The 20,713-nt window shown below is 35.6% G+C and overlaps 2 protein-coding genes across 2 annotated transcripts; both read left to right on the top strand.

Moving 5' to 3' along the window:
• Positions 1 to 1,381: 1,381 nt before the first annotated feature.
• On the top strand, positions 1,382 to 2,637 carry LOC146933586 (large ribosomal subunit protein P3-like). The gene is made up of 2 exons (XM_085705385.1): positions 1,382 to 1,644; positions 2,223 to 2,637. The coding sequence occupies exons 1-2, from the start codon at positions 1,447 to 1,449 to the stop codon at positions 2,382 to 2,384; spliced, it is 360 nt and encodes a 119-aa protein (XP_085561511.1). The 5' UTR covers positions 1,382 to 1,446; the 3' UTR covers positions 2,385 to 2,637.
• A 9,923-nt stretch (positions 2,638 to 12,560) lies between these two features.
• On the top strand, positions 12,561 to 20,408 carry LOC146933587 (eukaryotic translation initiation factor 4B2-like). The gene is made up of 3 exons (XM_085705392.1): positions 12,561 to 13,864; positions 19,411 to 19,842; positions 20,069 to 20,408. Exons 1-3 carry the CDS (start codon positions 12,732 to 12,734, stop codon positions 20,091 to 20,093), a joined length of 1,590 nt encoding a protein of 529 aa, XP_085561518.1. The 5' UTR covers positions 12,561 to 12,731; the 3' UTR covers positions 20,094 to 20,408.
• The last annotated feature ends 305 nt before the right edge of the window (positions 20,409 to 20,713 follow it).

Below are 20,713 nucleotides of genomic sequence, written 5' to 3' on the forward strand. Positions count from 1 at the left end.
TGCAAGAGGATCTCCACCGTTAAAACTTAAATTGAGTACTTATCTTATTTTTAGTAGAGATTGTATCTACCCACATTACTACTAAAAATTGTCCCAAATTTTTACACCAATGACAAACCACTTTAAAAACTCGAATAGACCTCGCCATTTACATTTTCTCTCATTCCGTTTCTTCTTTCCTCTACACACGTATGTTGCTAATACCAATGTGTAAGAGTTATTAATATGGCAACTCTCTCTCCTTTTTTTTTATTACATATGTTGCGATTGTTGATTCCAAAAGGTTTACTCAAAAAGGGAGTTATGTATACTCATCTTCATGTTGTGATTGTTGATGACATTAGATCCCTCCTGACTAGAAACTGAAACATTGTTCTTGTTCACATCTTGCATGAAAGAAACTTTTGTGCCGACTGGTTGACCAAATTTAGAGTTGCTCTTCATAATGAGATTAAACTTTTTTTATTTATTTTTCCCCCCCTAAATTGACTAGGGGTATCATTTATTATACTTTATGTACATGCAGTGGGTAAATATCTGAAACTAAGGTTTAGTCAGTTTTTGGTCATCTCCCGAGAATGATCTTAAGAGGGGTATTTATAGCCTTTATTGGCCTATATTTCTGTGACTCAGGCCCCAATCAACTTGAGCCCTAAGTCAAGTTTAGACCGTTCTAGATGTTTCTAGAAGCCTTTTGAGACGACGTCCTTAAGAGGACGCACCTAAGGCCATTTTGGCCTTTCTGGAGGGTGTTGTGCCTTTAATTATATATTGACGATCCACAACCCCCCAAACACAAGTCGTGGGACAAGACGAAGCCATTAATTACGAAGTCGATAGTCCACAGTCCCCCAAACACGGGTCTTAATGAGATATTTATTTTGGTGGGATATTTATTCCTCGGAACAATGGATGCCTGATTTAATTTAGGAAGGAAATTCAATTTGGGGATTTTGTAATATTAGGGTTTTTGAATTTAGACATTTGATTTTCAGATTTTTTGTAAATTAATTATTAAAATTTTCAATGTAATTTTAATATTATTGACATGGAAATGAAAGTATGATGATGATACCATATCATCAATGCCATGTAGGATCTACATCATTAATTATCGCGCCACATAATCCAAATAGAATGGGGGACTAAATTTTTTTGTTAACTTTTAGGATAGGGTGACTGAAATACCAGTCCTAGAAAAAAATATCAAAATTAAAAATAGGAGGATCAAAATTGCATTTAAAACAAAAACAAAAACAAAAACAAAAATAATGTTTACGCTTTACACCACCGTAATGGACAAAATGGACTTTTCGCGTCAACACAGAATTAGGGTTCCACAAACCCATACATAAACCACTCGTTCAACCAAATTGCCGTCACTCCTCTCTGCGCAACTTCAACATCCAACCAGGGTTTTCACTTTCACCACAGAGAGCATCAGCCATGGGTGTCTTCACATTCGTCCTCAACAAAACCGGCGCCGAATGGACCGCAAAGCAACACTCCGGCGACATCGAAGCCTCCGCTGAATCTACCTTCGAGATCCAACGGAAACTTGTTCAAGCTGCTCTCGCTGTTGATTCCACCGGTGGTGTTCAGTCCTCTTACTCTCCCATCTCTCCTTCCTCTGCTGTCTTCCAGGTACCCCGCCGATCTTCGCTCGATTACAATCCAGGGCTTTGTTTTTGCATGAGATTTCAGTTAATTATCTTATTCTATTATGTTAAACAGATTATATGTAATATTAAAATTTGTATGAAATTTGAGGTTGTTGATTTGGTTTTTGTTATGTAATTTTTTTGTTAAAAATTTCTGCTGGATCTTAGATATTTGCTAGTTTGTGTTGTTGTCATTTGTGAGATTTTTTTTCCAGACTAGTGAATGGAATATGGTTTTTAACACGTTAATCCAATTCCAATCTAATCAACATCATCCCAGATGTAGTGTGATTTGAGCGGATGTGCATGTGTAAAAAAGTTTTACACATTCTGTGCACTGAAATTAATATCTAAAAACTATAATTATAATTCCATTTAATTTGTCTGGCGATTCATTTGCTCTGATAGTGTATAATTTTGCGCATATGTTTGTTGAATTAGCCTGTGTTCTGGTGTTATTGGTGATGAATGGCTTTTTTTGGTCATGTGATAGTTCTTGGGTTTAACCTAGGTGGATCATTGATCAAGTTACTCATTGCCTTTGTTGGTTATTTTGTTTAGGTGGTCGTGGGTGGTGCAGTTTTTGTTGGAGGGGGTGGTGCTGCTGCTGCACCTGCAGAAGGTGCTGCACCAGCTGATGATACCCCTGCTGCCGCAAAGAAAGAAGAAAAGGTCGAGGAAGAGGAGGAAGATGATGATATGGGATTCTCACTCTTTGATTAGAGTTTTCTAGTTTTTCTTCAGTTTTGATGGAAAAGGGATTTAGTCTTCAGACCTATGAATTGTATTTGTGTGTTGGTTTGCCTTGTTATTCATATAATTCCTCAGATATAGTTTTGTGCTGCAATTCTGTATTCCGTTTTTACTAATTCAACTTTTTAAAGAACTTCTTGCTTTGTATTAAGTTTCACAATGAAATCTTGTGTTGATGTCGTCAATGCTTAAACAGAAGCACCAGCTTCTACAAATTTTCTCATGGCTTGGCCTTTCTATTGCCTGATTTTTTAAGTTTTTCTTAATTGTTTGTTGTGTCTTATGTGAGTTGTTTATATGATGTAACGTAGCAAGAGTGATTGTTAGTTCGTCAAAAAAAAAAAAAAAAAAGAGTGATTGTTAGTTTATATGATGAAATGTACCAAGAGTGAAATGTACCCGATAAAAGAGGCGGTTGCATAAATCAAAGATACTACCAGCAACTTGATAGAACCAAAGATAAAAACTAGGCTTAATACATCGTTTGGTCCCTTAACTTATTTTTAGTTTTCAATTTGGTCCCCTAACTATAAAATGTCTCAATTTGGTCCCATAAATTTTCTGCCGTTTACTATTTTAGTCCTCTCCGTTAGTTTTTTGCAAAATCCGTTTACTCATTTCCACATGTCATTTAGAATTCGTGATAAGGGTTGGATTTTGAAAAACACACCTAAGATACAATGGACTCACAACATATGATAACTTCTATTGTCATCTTCTTCCCTCTACATCTTCCTATAACTTTCATCAACCTTCATAAAAAAAAATCCAATTTTTTTTTTTAAATCCAATTTTTTTCTTTCAAAAATTTATCTTTCAACTTCATCAAAAATCATATAATCAAATGCTTAAATCTGGAATAAACACCACCACCATCATCTAACTCACAATCAAATCCATTTATCAAATTCATGAAAATCTCTAGAAACCTTTTCCTTCTTCTTCATTGAACCCTTCCCAGAAGCATATCTTTTCCTTATAATAGAAGGAATGTTCTCATAGGTCATTGCTAAGTTTCTTAGTACCGATTTTGGGCTCACGTCTTTGTTATTTCTTTCCATTCCAACTTGAACTTTTCTCTCATGATTAGCCAATTTTGAGTAGCTCAAATAGGAACTATCAGATTCATTACCAGCAATAAAATTTGAATCTGAAAGAGAAACGTTTTGCCATTTAGAAGAATTATTATAGGGCTCGTAAGTAACAGTACTGGAAGAAGGGAAACAATCCATATTTGTAGCAAGCATATCCAACGACGAGTTCATGTGTTTATCTGTGAAAGTTCTTCAACACGGTGGTCTCCGGCGCGGTTGCAGCACTTTCCGGCACGGTGGTCGCCGGTGAAAGTTCTCTGATCCCAAAATAAATATAGGGGTTTTGTTGCAGACATCATGGGGAAGAAGAAAATCATATTAGTTTTTCAAATGGAGATTTATGGTGGCCGGAAAGTAAGAGAAGGTGGTGGTTAGGGTTTTTAAAATGTTACCAATCTGATAATAACTCGGTGGCTTTTTGAAGAGGAAGATGAGAGTAGTTCAATGGTGGTAGTGTTGTGGTAAAACGACGTCGGACGGTGGAGTAATGGTGTCAGAAGTATTTTGATGGTGGTTCAAGAGGAAGCGCCTGTCAGAGAAGAAAGAAAGTGGAAATAGTTGTGTTTTTTTTTTTGTAGTGAAATAATATTCATAATAAGAATTATCGTATGTTGTGAGTCCACAATATGCCATGTGTGCTTTTTAAATCCAACCGTTGATCACCAATCTTAAATGACACGTGGGACGGAGTTAACAGATTTTGAAAAATACTAACGGAGAGGACCACAATAGTAAACGACGAAGATTTATGAGACCAAATTGAAAGAGGACCAAATTGAAAACCAAAAATAAGTTAAAGGACCAAATAATGTATTAAGCCTACAAAAATAAAGCCATAAACCAAAACTAGAAAGAACCAAGCGATAAAACAACACCAAGGAATCAACACCAAACGAGCAAAAACGAAAACAAACCAAAGGGCAAATAGTCCAAAAGCTACACTCTGATGAGAGAGCTAACAGAAACCAACCCAAGCCGACCCCACATAACTTTATCAGCGCCAACACTCATAGTGTGTATAGGGATAACCAAAATTTCTTACTGAAAAACCAGTTCTAGAATGAAAGAATAATTGTGTCAACTAGTTGCACCACATCAAGTGATAATCTAGAAAATATGAAATCATTTTGGGTTTTTCGGACATACCACAAAACCAAATGCCAAATCAAGTTAAACCTAGTCTGATTTTAGACCCAACTCCTAGAGATAAAAAAATGGCAAAAAGTGTGAATAAATCTTAAGGCAACACCAACACTCACCCTAACCACCTAAAACTTATACTACACCCTCGAAGAGAAATCACAAGTGACAAACATATGGTTAGAACTCCATCGTCACCTTGCAAAACATACACGACGCATCACTAGGATCAACAATAACTCAATGCCTGCAAATATTTTGATGGGTAGAACCGTATCGTGAAGCAACTCCAGGTGAAAACCTTTGAGGGTGCCTAACTTTTCCAAACCTTCGCTAAAAGTTGGACCTCCTCTTATGGACAAGTTCCCTCTACATAAAGAGTTGAGTAGGCTGAATAAATTGCTTAAACCTCACTCGAGTCATGCTTCCACGATAAAAAAAATACTCATGTTGCAAAAGCGTAATGACCACCAAAACTGAGACCAAGTTGTCATCCAACTCCTACTCCCAAACAAAAATCCAACTTAAGTTCTACTCCTGCTCATCCTCTGCCCAATTTCCCATATTCCTAACCAAAGAACCTTGTTGACCCAAAACTGGAAAAAGGCGCGAAAAACAGACTCTCAAGGGAACCTCACCCATCCACGAAACACTCTAGAGGAATATAGAAAACCCATTACATATCACCCGAGTCACTCCCTTTGAGAGCCAGCCGCCAACAAGATTTGGACGAAACCAAAACAGCAAGATCCATTTCCACCAAGAACAAACTGACCATAACCCCCACCACGAGACACACAAACGACCCCTTAGGTAAGATAACAACATATGGTTCTCATACCAAGCATTAAGAATATCCCTTCATAGACCCGAGCTTCTAGAAATAATCCTTCCACACCACTTACCTTGTAGGGCAAGGTTCACCAAGCGCAAATTCCTCATCCCCCAAACCACCTGTACTCTTTGCATTGAAGACCTTCAACCACTTAACCCAAGCAATTTTGATCGGCCCTTTGTGTTTTAATTTCTAAACTCTACATGTGGAATTTTGTCCAAGACTTGAGTGTCTTATATTACTGGTTAACTTAAACATGTGGAACGGAAATGCCCAACATAATTTATTCAATCTAAGTGTATTAATATATATTTTAGGGTTAATTATGTTTTTGGTCCCTACAAAATTGCGACCTTGTAAGTTTAGTCCTTACTTAATTTTAATAGCATTTTTAATCCCTACAAAAAATTTCTGCACTCAATATTAGTCCTTACTCAATCCAAATTTGTTTAATTTATGCTTAAACTCTTAAGTTTTTCAACAATTTTTTACAGGCGTGTTAAGAACGTTATTAAAAGGTCCTCCGAAAAAAATATCGCAAAAATTTGATTTCTACGTCCATATTTTTGTTACTTATATCTTAAACTTTTGTCGTTTTAAAAAATTCATATTTAATTTATTTCATGTTAAAAAATTATAGATTTTAGTAAATGAACCTTTCATAGTGTTCTAAACTTGTATAAAAAGAATCGTTAAAAAATTTAAGAGTTTAAGGATAATTAAACAAAATTTATTTTAGCAGGGACTAAAATTATAAGTAATTTTTTTTTGTAGGGATTAAAAATGCTATTAAAATTAAGTAAGGATTAAACTTACAAGGTCGCAATTTTGTAGGGACCAAAAACATAATTAGCCCTATATTTTATCTATTGAATGTAGTTTTTTTTTTTCTTTCTGTTTGTTACTGTATTTAAGAACCTCAACAATACTTTGTTCAAAAAAAAGAACCTCATCAATACCTTGTTTAAAATAAGGGACTAATCCAGGGGCGGATCTCTTTAGAGACCCCCAGGTGCCACTGCACCCCCCAGTTGTTATATAAATTTGATATTATGCATGGTATTTCATTAATTCAATGTTGTTGCAGTGGTTAAGCGGTCCCCCCACTCTGTTAAAGGTCGCGCGTTCGATCCCTGGCACACTGCTTTTTATACTTTCTAAGCGAATTTTTCTTATTTTATTCAAAAAAAAACTGCCCTAGTGGGATTCGAACCAACAACCCCTCGTATGAATCATGGCAATATTTCATTAATTCAATGTTGTTGCAGTGGTTAAGCGGTCCCCCCACTCTGTTAAAGGTCGCGCGTTCGATCCCTGGCACACTGCTTTTTATACTTTCTAAGCGAATTTTTCTTATTTTATTCAAAAAAAAACTGCCCTAGTGGGATTCGAACCAACAACCCAACTGAATCATGGCAACATTACCACCACACCAGTTTACAATCATGTAATGTAAAATGTGGGATTCGAACCAACAACCCCTCGTATGAATCATGGCAACATTACCACCACACCAGTTTACAATCATGTAAAATTTCTGAAACTATTTAATATATATTCTTCAAATATTTGGCACCCCCGAAAAAAAAATTCAAGATTCGCCACTGGACTTATCAAGGTTGAATGTGCGGCTGAAGCATCAAATATTTGTTTTCAGCAGATCTTAGTTCAAATTCTTTGAAGATAATAATTTAAGACTAAATTCATCCAACCCACCACTTAACTCGTATGTTCCAGTTCTTTTGTGAAAAAATATTTTTTAAAACAAATTAAATTCTTTTAAAAATTTCCATCGGTTGTTTACATATTATTATTAAATAAAAATTAGAATAAAAAAAATGCTTCAAGCGAAAAAGTTGTTTTTGAGTAGTTGCTAACATAGTGAATCCTACTGTCTGGGTTTTTTTCTTCATGTGAAATCAATTCTACTATTTAGAATTGAGTTTGAAATGAAATTGAAATTAATAAATCGCTTCTGCACTTATATGAATTGCTTTTGCCAAGTGCATGTCCCTCAACGATACAATATAGTGGAGAACACACGACTTTTTATTATTGTCCACAATTTTTCAAATACATCCTATGCCTCTCACACACACACACACACACACACACATATATATATATATATATAATCAACTTTGGTGGTTACACATTTAAAAATTAATCTAAACTTTCATTCAGTTTACTTATCGTTTAGGTGGTTTAAAGTGTTAAGAGTCCCACATCGGATAGAACATGGTTTATAAGTAGGTGCAATCCTCACCTCACAAGTCGATTTTGTGGGGTTGTGTTCGGCCCAACCACAATTTCTAAGATAAAGGCTCGGCGATCATTCCTCCAGCTTCTTTGTTTGGTTGTCAGAGATGGTGGTCGGACCCGTTGTATTGCTTGGGTAACGGCTGACCTATATTTTAATATTATTTTATGGCTTAATAGCAGTTTTCGCCCCCTAACTTTCACGAAGTTGCGATTTTGACCCCTTAAGAAAAAAAACTACAAAATCGCCCCCTAAGTTTTTCAACTGTAGCAGTTTTGGCCCCCCAAGACCAATTTTAAATAAAATAAATAAAAAAATAACACGTGGCACCTCACTTAGGGTGCCACTTCAGCGTATACCAAGTCAAAATTGGTCTTGGGGGCCAAAACTGCCACAAGTGCAAAACTTAGGGGGCGGTTTTGTAGTTTTTTTAAGGGGTCAAAATCGCAACTTTGGGAAAGTTAGAGGGCTAAAACTGCTATTAAGCCTTATTTTATCTGATAAATTGTAACGTTTGACGGGTCTTCTTAGTACACGTTATGGTGAGAAGACACATGTGGTTTTGTTAATATATACCATTTTTGCTTCTTAAAAAAAATTAATCTAAACTATTCAAACATAAACTCACATTCAACTCTTTTTTTATTAAAATTGATTTAGTCAAAATGAATTCTCTCCCAAACAGACGTCGGATACGTTGGTAGCATAAAATTCCACTCTAGTTTTTTTTTTTTTTAGGGGAAAAAATCCCACTCGATGTTATTGATGTCATTATTTATCTATTTATAGTATTATTTTTTTTGTAATAATTGTATTTTCTTGGTGGATGGCACGATCTTCTTGCACGAGAAGTACTACATCGCAATCACTAGAAAGAGTCACATTCACGTAATAAGTTAGTTTGATAATTTTGTACAAAATAAAGTTAGTTTGATAATATATAGGAAATGAAGTTTGAAATCATAGTTTAAAATCATTTGCTAATTTTTTTTTTTTTTTTACGTTAAAAATCATTTGCTAATCAGTGTACCATATCTAATAAAACATTTTAGATAGCAAAGAATGACGATGTTGAATGTGCACTACCATATGCTCCAGAGTCATAATGGATTTGGTGGTTCGTTTAGTTTGAAGGAATAATATATTTGGAATGGTAAAATTTCCACTTCAATCCTCCATTAATAAAATAGATAAGGATTAAATAAGTTTTTAGTCCTCATAAGAAAAACGGGCATGTTTTGAGTTCCTATGAATTTTTTTATAGAGTTTTAGCCTCTGCTATATTTAAATATGTTTTTTAGAGATATATTCAAATCTATTTAACTATCCTTAGTTTTTTTAATCTTTTAATAATATTTTTCAGACATATTAGGAACATTGTAAAAAGTTCTCTTTGATCCATTTTTAGTCTTAATAAAAAACTGACATGTTTGAGTCATTGAAAAATTTAAAAGTTTAATGATAATCAAACAAATTTAAATTTATCAAAGATTAAAACTTCATGATGTATATTTTTATAAAGACATAAACATGTCATTTTTACGAGGGCGTAAATATACAGCACTTGCTCCAAATAATTATGTCTGAGAGATGATAACTGAACACATTTTTTGAGACACAATACAGACACCATGGTATATTTATATTGTATTTTCCTTCTTTTAACACTGTTACTTTATACTCCATTTTTCTTGCTGTTTTTTTAATTATTTTTTATTTTTCATTTCCCTGCAACCCTTATCTCTTTTCTCTTTCGTACCACCACCACCACCACCACCGGCTCTGCAACTCGGTGGCCGACCACTCATTCAACTCAGATCTGCAACACAAATGGAATCAAAGAAATACAGATGAATAGGAGATCTAGAATGAATGAAAGATAGACAGCAGAAGGTTGTGGTGTGAATGTCACCGGTGGTAGAGATCCAGAACGGACGATGATGGGTCTTGGACGGCGGCTGAACGAATATCCGGCGACGGAGGGAGAAGAGGATGGTGTCGGTGGCGTGATATCTAGATCTGAGAGAGAAGAGAGAGATGGTGGTTGGTGTTGGACGGAGGTGAGAAGGATGGTGGAGGAAGACAAGAGAGAAGGTACAAGGAAAGAAGAAAGTTGATGGTGGTAAGTGTCGAGGAAGAAGAAGAGAGGAAGAGAGGAGGATTGGGAATTCTGCACACGCAGAGAGAAGAGAGGAAGAAGAGGGGTGAGAAGTATTTACAACAATGCCCATATTTTAAGGTTAAAAAGTCTAAATTGCCCATGGTGTCTATATTGTGTCAAAAAAAGTGTGTCTATTTATCATTTCTCTTATGTCTTGTAACAAGATAACGTTTACGAGAGTGAGATATAATTAGATAAGGTGATTAAATTAAAATATCATGTTGGCTTGATAAATTCCCTAAAAAAAAAACGTCTTGATAAATAGTCCATCCGTTTTAAAATGAGTGTCGCTTTAGCCAAAAAAATTTGTTTCAAAATGAATGTCACTTTCAGTTTCCAATGCAATAATAACTTTTTCTTTTCAATTGTACCCTCCAATTAATACTCTGCACACTACTTCCAAAGTATTACTTTTAAAACTAACCAATAGTTAATAAGGATAATTTGGTAAAATAATCATTCACTTTCTTTTAATCATTGCATTTCTTAATATGTGTGTAAACACCTAAAACGACACTCATTTTGAAATGGAGGGAGTACGAGTTAGGATAAAATATGGCAATTCTATTTAAGAGGTAAAGAGAGAAACAAAGTACTCCCTCCGTTTCAAAATGAGTGTCACTTTAGCCAAAAAAATTTGTTTCAAAATGAATGTCACTTTACATTTCCAATACAACTTTAATTTTTTTCTTCCAACTTTACCCTCTTCAACTTTTCTCTCACACAATTTTCAATGCAAACTTTAATTTTGTCTTTTTCGTATAAAGTAAGGGCAGTTTAGTAAAAATGTTATATCCAATGATTATTTCATTCCATTTCTTAATCTGTGTGTCAAAGCCTAAAACGACACTCATTTTGAAACGGATGGAGTAATACTTTGCCAAAATACAAAAAGAGGCAACAAAAAGAAAAAAAAAAAACTAAGATAAAACATTAGTATGGTTCACAAAATTCAAAGATCGTTACTAACACACCATTTTCAATACATTATGTGGGATCATATCAATTTTAACCGATCAAAGAGAATCTATTGAAAATAGTGTATTAAAATGTGTGTTGTTAGCATTTTTCTTCGTACTAAACCCCATCGTAAACAAGACAAAAAGAAATTAAAAAAAGTTGATAATTGATGTTCCGACTTTTGAGATTGTTAAAAAACTTAGCCGATAACGATTAATTGCTGACATTCCTTGTGTTCACGGTAGTTAACTGCTGAAGTGACATTTTTTTAAATGTAGCTCCGACAACTGCCAATAAAAGTAAGGCAAATGTTAACTTGTGCCCTCAAGGGCACATGTTAAGGAACTCAATATAGAAATATACCTATTAAAAGTCGTGCAATCAATTTCTTAAAAATTAAAATGTTATGTTTTCCAATACAAAATTGCTTTTTTTGAATTCTTTAACATGTGCCCTAGGCACAAATTAACATTACCCTAAAAGTAAATGTGTAATTTTCTAATATTTCGTAACAAAGGCTCGAATGGGAACAACAAGTTTCAAAAAAGTCTCTGCAACATGGGTTGCATGAAAATAACCTACCAACCAGCCTAGCTCTAGACTATCCGACAATCTGATAAACACACACTCAATCTCCCCCATAATTATCTGACTCGCATTCACATATAACAAAATTTTATTAGAGAAATGATATTCTAACAACCATTTTGTGACAACCTATGTGACAACTTTATCTCTCATACTCACATTATCTTTTTACTTTCTCTCTCTATTGCTTTGGTTTCCGTTTCACTATCTATTTTTCCTTTGAAAATCGGTGGTTGTCACAAAAGTTGTTGATTTTTGGTTGTTAGAATATCATTCCTCTTTTAAGTATGAGATCAGTTTAAAATGAAAATTTACACTCATCTATAAAAAAATTGAAGAATTTATTTTATTTTTATTCATTGAAAATCACAATAATCAATTATATGTATAACTTTATTTCTATAAAAATGTATAACTTTAAAAATATTAATAATTTTTGAGGTTCATTTAATTAATTGAATGAACTACATAATATGAACCACAAACATCATTAATTAAATGAATCTAAAAAATCAAATTTGCTTATAATCGGTAAAGGAGGGTGTAAGGTTAAACTTTTATACCTCTCAAAAACAAGTTAAATCTTTTTTAATAATCCAAAAACTATGATTAATCGAAAAAAAATACTAACAAGTGTTCTAAGGACATTTAATAAGATGTTTAAAATATAAAATTTTTCTTAAGCAATTTTTTTTTCTTCTAACAAGCGCCTGAAAACAACATTTTTACATGAAAGTTATAAATTTTTTCCAATTTTAAATCCTTAACAAGTATGCTTACAAGTTACAACACTTAGCATTTGTTAACAAACCCTGTAATATATCTTTGCCCCAATTATACATAATAGATTCTAAATTTCATTTAAAAAATAGACCCTGTAATTGGCTAAAGCTTACATATTTTTAGCAAAATTACTAAATGGAAACAAGAATGAAAACAAAAGGTGTGTAACTAGATGAAAGCATTGATTAGTTAATTAAGGGTTTAAAATAAGCCTTTAATTTGGGTAGTTTCTTTTCTTTCCCACATGCAGGGAAAGAAACCGTGCCGCGCGTGACCAATCGATCCTCTCTTTAATCTCATTCTTCTTCATTTCCTCTCCATTCGCATTCGCATTCCCATTCGCATTCTAACCTCTCCCATTCCCTTCTTTATCTTTTGCATGTTCTCGGAGCTCCGGCTCCATTAACGGAGCCCCGGCTCAACAACCACATTTTCAACACAACAACACAAAAAAAAAACCAATCTCATTCTCTTCAATTTTTTTGAGATCTCGAAAATGTCGAAACCCTGGGGCAATATCGGAGCTTGGGCGGCCGATTCGGAGGCCGCCGAAGCCGAGGAACGTGAAGCGGCAGCTAAGTCAGCGGCCGCTCCGTCAGACAACTTCCCTAGTCTCAAGGAAGCCGTGACTACCAAACCGAAGAAGAATAAGAAGATGTCCCTTTCTGAATTCACACGTGGAGGTTACTCCTCCGGTGGTGGCGCCGCTGATATCCCTCGTTTGACACCGGAGGAGATGCTTCGTCTTCCTACCGGTCCTAAGGAACGTTCTGCTGAGGAAATGCAGTTTAACCGTCTTGGCGGTGGTTTCTCTTCCTATGGCGGTGGTGGTGGTCGTGGTAGGGATCGTGAGGGAGCCTCTGGTGATGGTTCTTGGGGCGCTGGAAGAAGATCTTATGGTGGATTTGATGATGAACGTAGAGCGCCGAGTTCTAGGGTTTCGGAATTTGAACCGTCGAGGGCTGATGAGGTGGATAATTGGGCGTCGGTAAAGAAGTCGCTTCCATCGTTTGATTCCGGGCGTCAGAATCAGAATCAGAATCGATACGGTGGCAGTGGTGGTGGTGGTTTTGGTGGTGGTGAATCTAAGGCAGATGGAGTGGATAATTGGGCGGTTGGTAAGAAACCTGTTCCTGTTAGATCTTGTGGCGGTTCTCGTGATTCTGGAGTGGAACCAGATCGGTGGGCCAGAGGTTCTGCTGTGGAACCAGATCGGTGGGCTAGAGGAGCGCCTCGTGACACGGAGCAGCAACAGCAGCGTCCGAGGTTGGTTTTGGATCCAAGGAAAGGTGATGGTTCTGTCAATGAATCTCCGGTGGTGAAGACGAATAAGCCAAATCCATTTGGTGCGGCGAGGCCTAGGGAGGAAGTGTTGGCAGAGAAAGGATATGATTGGAAGAAGCTGGATTCTGAGATTGAGGCAAAAAAGACGAGTAGGCCTACAAGTTCACATTCCAGCAGGCCTTCAAGTGCTCAGTCCAATCGCTCTGAAGGTCAAGATGGTGCACTGAAACCGAGGCCAAAGGTGAATCCTTTTGGAGATGCCAAACCCAGGGAGGTTTTGCTTAGCGAGCGTGGTCAGGATTGGCGGAAGATGGATCTTGAATTGGAGCATCGCGCCGTTGATAGGTTAATTCTGATCTTATGCTTTTCTTTTTTTCTTATTTGCTCAGTCATTTAAATCAGAACTATTTACGTTCCTTTTATTTTGTGTTCAATTGATTAGAGTCATGGGAGCATTAATAGTATAGGTGAATCAGATGGGCGAAACTTATCACATTGTATACATTTTGTTAACGTCGTAAGTTTATAGCAGGAGTAATAGATGAGTTTGAGTATCGTTATCGGTGATGATTTCGTATTCTATCAGGGACAGTTGTATTGAAAGATTAAGCTCTTTGACGTGTTTTTGTTATTAGCTAAGTAAATGATTCCTGTGTGTATCCAAGAGCTAATAGGGGATGTGACATAGTGGTTAGGAAAACATAAGGAAGATTTTAGCGTAATTAATTGCGATAATTAAGAGGTATCCAGTTATTGAGCTATTAAACACTAGTTGGATATGGAAGTCAGGTGCTTCGTCTTTTTGCAATGCTCATTAAGTGTTTCGTCTTATTGCAATGCTCATCAAGTGTTATGTATGTTGGATATAGAAGTCAGGTGTTTTTTTCAGTTATTTTGGAGATAGGTTGGTTAGTTTAGCCAATTATTTTGCAGTCATTTTCACTTCTTCATATGGTTTTCTGTGTAATGCTTGCTAGATAGGTTGGTTACTGGATGGAATTTTTGTGTTGATGATTCTTTCTTGTCACCCTAAATTTTACAAAGCCGAGGTTGTAATTTGTCATAGGAATGATTCCTATCAGGGACATGTGTATTGAAAGATTAAGCTCTTTGACGTGTTTTTGTTATTAGCTAAGTAAATGATTCTTGTGTGTATCCAAGAGCTAACAGGGGATGTGACATAGTGGTTAGGAAAACATAAGGAAGATTTTAGTGTAATTAATTGCGATAATTAAGAGGTTTCCAGTTATTGAGCTATTAAACACTAGTTGGATATGGAAGTCAGGTGCTTCGTCTTATTGCAATGCTCATTAAGTGTTTCGTCTTATTGCAATGCTCATTAAGTGTTACTGGATGGAATTTTTGTGTCGATGATTCTTTCTTGTCACCCTAAATTTTACAAAGCCGAGGTTGTAATTTGTCATAGGAATATAGGATAGATGTGGCACTGAAGTACAAGCTAAGCATTTCATATGTTTCAAGTACATACATAATACTTTAAGAGGGGCTGAGATTTTTATTTCATAGTACTTGCGACCTAGTTTGTTTTTTAACTCTTTATGGTTTTACTATGTGAACTGGCTACATTAAAAAGCTTCAATGCTCAGTACTGTCTTAGTTTGCTAGTAGGTTATATATTAAGGTTAAAATTCTAAAATAAAAAATCTTAGCTCAATATCCTGTGCATATAGGTGGGTTCAGTGTTGTTAAGTATCCGCCATGGCGGAGATACAGGTGTCGGATTTTTGGAAAACCGGTATGCCCAATTTGTGAAGGATGACGCTGCCATGGCGCCGTTCTCGGATATGGCGGCCGGTATATTGGATTTTGGCTCTGTGCCATGGTCCGTCATCGATATCAGTGGATTTTTGGCGGCGCCATTTGAAAATTTCAAGGGTTGTACACAAGGTTGATAATTCTAGATTCAAAACCTTTTTTCAGAGTGGAAAATGCTGAATTCAATTGCTAATTATCAATACTATGTTGATATACATGATATGCATCAATGTTTTTTTAATCAAAACTTGGATGAATTCAATTGAGCATAAAGATTTCAAATATTGAGATTTGAGAGAATACACACAGTTTCATTTTGTGCAAAATTAATCGGCATAACCTACTTGGCAATAGCTCCCTATTGTAGGATGGTTACAGTGAAAGGGTATATACAGTTCACACTGTTGAAAGGTATTAAATTGATTCTTTTTTACAACCAAGTGTTAATAATATAAACATCTTATAGCATTTAAATCAGATCACACTCCAAGAAGGCTAAAAAGAAGTAAACCATGGAGTACCTATTGAAATCAAATGTGAAGATAAAAGAGAGGTGGATGCAAGTTGTGGTTCATTATGAACGAAATTTGTCATATTTAGATAATTTAGTTATTAGTCATAGATAGGGAAAATAATCAAACACACAGATATCTTTGGGTTGAAGAAGCAAGGGAATGAAAGCAAGGGGTAGCGAGGCATGACTAGGGAGAAGACTAATCATTGCAATTTAGAAATCTGGTAATAGAACAATTTTTATATGAAGTATTTTAAAATATATTATTGATTTGTTTGAAGGTAATTTCATGGCATTCATGGTGGAATTGAAGTCCTATAAGTATAAGTATGTTATACAACTAGGGGTTTCGTGGGAGAGTCCTAGATTTACTTACTTTGCAGGCATTTTTTTTTTTTTTTTGTGGGGAGTAACATGTCATGGGTGCGAAGTTTCCACCGCCCTTTAGCGGTGACTAATCTCCGTCTACAAACCTTAGGGCACACAAAGTGGGTTCTCTCCTCCCAACCAAATTTTATTGTAACTTCAAAGGGGTTTCTATAAATGAAGTGATATTTGATATAAAATTTTCATTGAAACAAATATATCCGATCAATTTTGATTTCTTTCATCAACTGGATGGTTAAGTTAGTTAGTCAAAGAAGCATGCGAAATGGCTCCTTTTTGCTCTAAACTAGCAGAACAACTTTTTTTTTTTTTGAAGGAACTAGCAGAACAACTTATTAAGGTAGAATATACCTACTTTTTGTATGTAGTGTATTATTTTTAGAGCATGGAAATATGAGGACAATTTTCATTTCAAGTTCAGCAGGGGTGATAAAAAGGGGACCAATAATAATTATATTATGGTGATTTATGAAACTATTTATTGTTATTGTGGTTATATTTTATGATAGAAATAAAGTCTTATAGTAGGATTGTAGATGGATTATGAATCTCCTAGAAGATTGCTCGTGTACTAGTTAAGTGTTATCATGCCCATAAAAGGATTGATGTTTTAAAAAAATTCAGCTTATATTTTCAGTTGTTGAAATATTTTGTATTCGTATGATGCCTGAGGGGGATATACTTCAACAACCATGTGTGCAAGTGCAACACATACTCGTGTTATTGTCGGGTCAACACAATAAAGTTCCAATATTTTCGTGCAGTTTATCTCTCACCTTTTATTTGCTCTGTTTCTGCTAAATTCAAGGATTTCCTCCTAGAGAATATGTTAGGTAAGCCAAATGGAATGGGTTCTGTTAGTTAAGTGCTTAGTGATTAGTTAGAATTCCAATTCTAACTGAATTCGGTAGACATAGGCTATAAGAAGGTTGGGAGAGGAGACTTATGGTATTCTGCTTGGTTGACGATTGATTTTGGAGTGTTCTCAGTAAAACTTCTATTCATTCTTCATGACCTGGATTTATCTTTGGATTTATCCTTGGTTGACCTGGATTTATCTTTGGTCCGGTGCGAAGGATAATTTCCGGACAAGTATCTATCAAAATCCTTGATCATCATCTACAATGATACTCCTTGTCTATGCATTTTTATCTTATGTTGATTTTCATTTTCTGGAAGAGTTGACATGAGCAAAAATATTTGGTTTTGTTAAGTCTTAATATTTTAGACTTTGGTGTATACTAGCAGTACCAGTACTTGTCCTAATTATTTGGTAGGAATATATGTCTTAGGTTAGTTATTGTACCTTATTATCTATCAACCATTTTTTCAGATTACTTGTATTACGTTCTTCCTCTCTTTTTCTTCTGTAACCCTTATCCTATCCAACATCGAGTTAGAGCTATCATCCACCTTCAGCAGGATCTACTGTTTTTGCTGTACCAGACTCAATAGATTTATGCTTATTGCCCTGTCCTTTCCTTTTTAGAAGTCTGTAATATTGTTTGTTGTGACCTGGGGTCACGTTCAAAACTCAGGGCAGCATCTCCCTTTGGCTGGTGTACTTCTGTTGGTGACCATGGGATTGTTCTTGAAGATTGCAATCTAGTTTTGTCAGGAAGTATGGGAAACTGGAAGACATCCAGTAGGTGGCTCACTGGCCTTTTTGTATGTGTATGCTCTCTTAATTATCATGCACCATATTTTAGGAATTCTGTTTCAGCCTTAAGGTTTCAAGTGGCCTGAGGTTCAATATGTTAGGCTGTATTTGGAAGTGGAGTGGAGTCTGTGTTGGGAGTTGACAAAGAAAGGCAGCAGGTGGACACAGATCTAACTAGTTTTTTCCTACTTTTTAAATTTGCTTATGATTCAGTTCCTTTCACCTTCTCTATTCAGTTTTGACTTTGTTTTGGTTCTGTGTTTGTTAAGCTTTTGCTCGACTTGTTTGGCTCTGTCCTGAGATGCTATTTGATGCTTTGCAGTAGTTTGTGGGGGATTTTCCAGAGATTAGAATTTGCTATTTTAGCTGCGCCAAAGGATTTTAGATTGATGATTTTGGTACAGAGGGCCTATTTGGGATTACTGTGCGTTAAGAGACTGATTCAAAGCTTAGAAATAAGTTTGGAGGTCAAGGGGACTCTCCAAAGGAGAAAATTCAAAGGTTTCTAGCAATTATCCGAACAGAACAGGGTGTATGTTTTGATATTTAGGGGAAATACTAGTAGCCTTAAATACTTTGGTTGAGTTGGGTTATTTGTAATCCTAGAGGGTGTAACAACCAAATAGAGGCCAATTACTTTGTACTCCATAGCCGCTGTTATAGTTGCGTAGTTTAAGGTCCTGTTGGTGCTTCATGAAACCCCATTGTGTTCCATTTTTTATTACCAGGCGAATAGCGGCTGTGGCAGACGCTAAAGTGAAGATCAAGTAAAAAGAACCTGATATGTCCATAACTTAGTGTCACTCCCTCTTTTTTTTGTGGTCATTTCACTATTAATCTAACTTGCGTCATATTGGGATTGAATATTGGTAACAATGAACTGTGATTATTAGTTGAATAGCTTTAGTTTTGTGTATTATTGTAGTTTTGAGCTTTTATGTGTATGATAGCATGGCATACATTTCTAGTATTGTTTCGCTTACCGTCAATGTAATGCCCATACTGTCACCTGTTATAGCGTTGTGTGGGGTAGGCTATGCTCTCCTATCCACTATTTACTACACAGATTGGTATGATGTTTGTGGGGTTTGCTATTTGTAACTAGCTTAATTTTGAAAGGGAAATGCTACATTATTAGGGTTTTAGTGTTAGTTGATTTGAGCTTTTTGTAGTAGTACTTCTTTTAACCTAATTTCTAGTATAATAGGAGTGCTAGATGGTACTATTCAGCTCTCATTGAAATTTTGTATATCGCCAATTATCAGTCTTCCTTTTAATTTTTCGTTATTTAAGACCTATAAGCCCAACAGGTAGATTGCTAAAAGTTTTATTCAAGTGTTTTAAAAATAGTTTCATTCAAGATTCTATATCATTTACTCCCAATAGTTTGGCTTTGATCAACCTCTTGCTATATAAATGTGATCTGGTTATTTACTTGGCTGTGCATAGCATTGCAGCATAATTTGGTTTAATCAATAAGGTTTTACTTAATTTGCAAGTTATTGATCTATCAAATATATGTGTTACCTTGTTGACTTTGAAGTTACATTTCAGGCCTGAGACCATGGAGGAAAAATTATTAAAAGAAGAAATTGATAATTTGAAGAAGCAACTTGAAAAGGAGTCTACAATAAATTCAAATAAGGAATCTGCAGATGATGTTGGTGGAGACGAAACTGGTACACGTGCAATACTACTAGAGAAAGAAAGGGAGCTGGAACTACTTATTCGTGATCTGGATGATAAAGTTCGTTTTGGGCAGAAAGCTGTTGAAAGGCCTGGTTCGTCAGCAGGAAAGACTGCTGGTTTTTCTGATAGGCCACCATCTCGTTCTGGCTCATTTGAGGATTCAAGAAGTGTGGATTTTACGGACCGACCACGATCCCGTGGCACAGGTGATATGTCGATGCGCCCTACTGATGACAGAAGACAATTTCAAGGTAGCAAGGATAGGGGGTGGTTTTCGAACAGCAGAGACTTGAATAGGTGAGAATTCACTGTTACATTGTTGTCTCTTTTTCTGTGTATTCTTGACTTGCCACTTATGATAAGCTCTGCCTATTTTGGCTTTGATCTGTTGCTCAAACTGTAGCTGTGGCAACTGGTTTGGAAATGGGTTCAAAGTTCAAACACACACACACAAACACACCTCACCCCCTTTTAATTTTGGCCCGATAATTGTTTGTTAATGCTGATATTTGCTGTTTTGCAGGTCAAGTTCCAAAGAGAGATGGTGAACACCAGTTTTTTGTGGATTAAGAGTTATCTTCAACTTTTGATGACCAGAGCCTAATAATATTTTATTACTCGTATTTTCTAATCGTTTTGTTCAATTTACTCCAGGAATTGGAGCAACAATCATTGAGTACTGGCACTAAAACTTTTGCCTAATCTGTTATTGCGTCTCAAAACATTGTAAATTTGATTTTCCCCTTCTGGTAATTCTTTGGGTGTCTGGATGAAGGCAGAAAGCCTGTAATTTTATTAGGACAAAACTTAATTGAAGATTATGGAACTTGGTAGTTAATGTTATATTGTTTTAATATTATAAATATTCTCCCCCTGTTCTGCATCTGCTCAGACCGACACGTTTGTAGGCTCGAGCTACTTTTCTCTTCCTTTTACTCTCTATAATAAGGTAAATTGAGCGAGTATAATGTTTTTGATGTAGTGTACCAATAGTTATTAGAGGGCAAAATCAATAAGGGAAATGCTAACTGGTGCGTCCGGGGCACTGGTTAAGGATATGAAAAAGGAAACTATACAGTCGTTAATGCTACATTAGAAAGAATTAATAATAAGACTCATAAAGAATTAATCCTACATTAGAAAGAATTAATCCTGAGGGATGTTACAG

The sequence above is a fragment of the Medicago sativa genome, chromosome 4 (genome assembly GCF_051527215.1).
Source record: "Medicago sativa cultivar Bolivia chromosome 4, Bolivia_mono, whole genome shotgun sequence".
Taxonomy (NCBI): domain Eukaryota; kingdom Viridiplantae; phylum Streptophyta; class Magnoliopsida; order Fabales; family Fabaceae; genus Medicago; species Medicago sativa.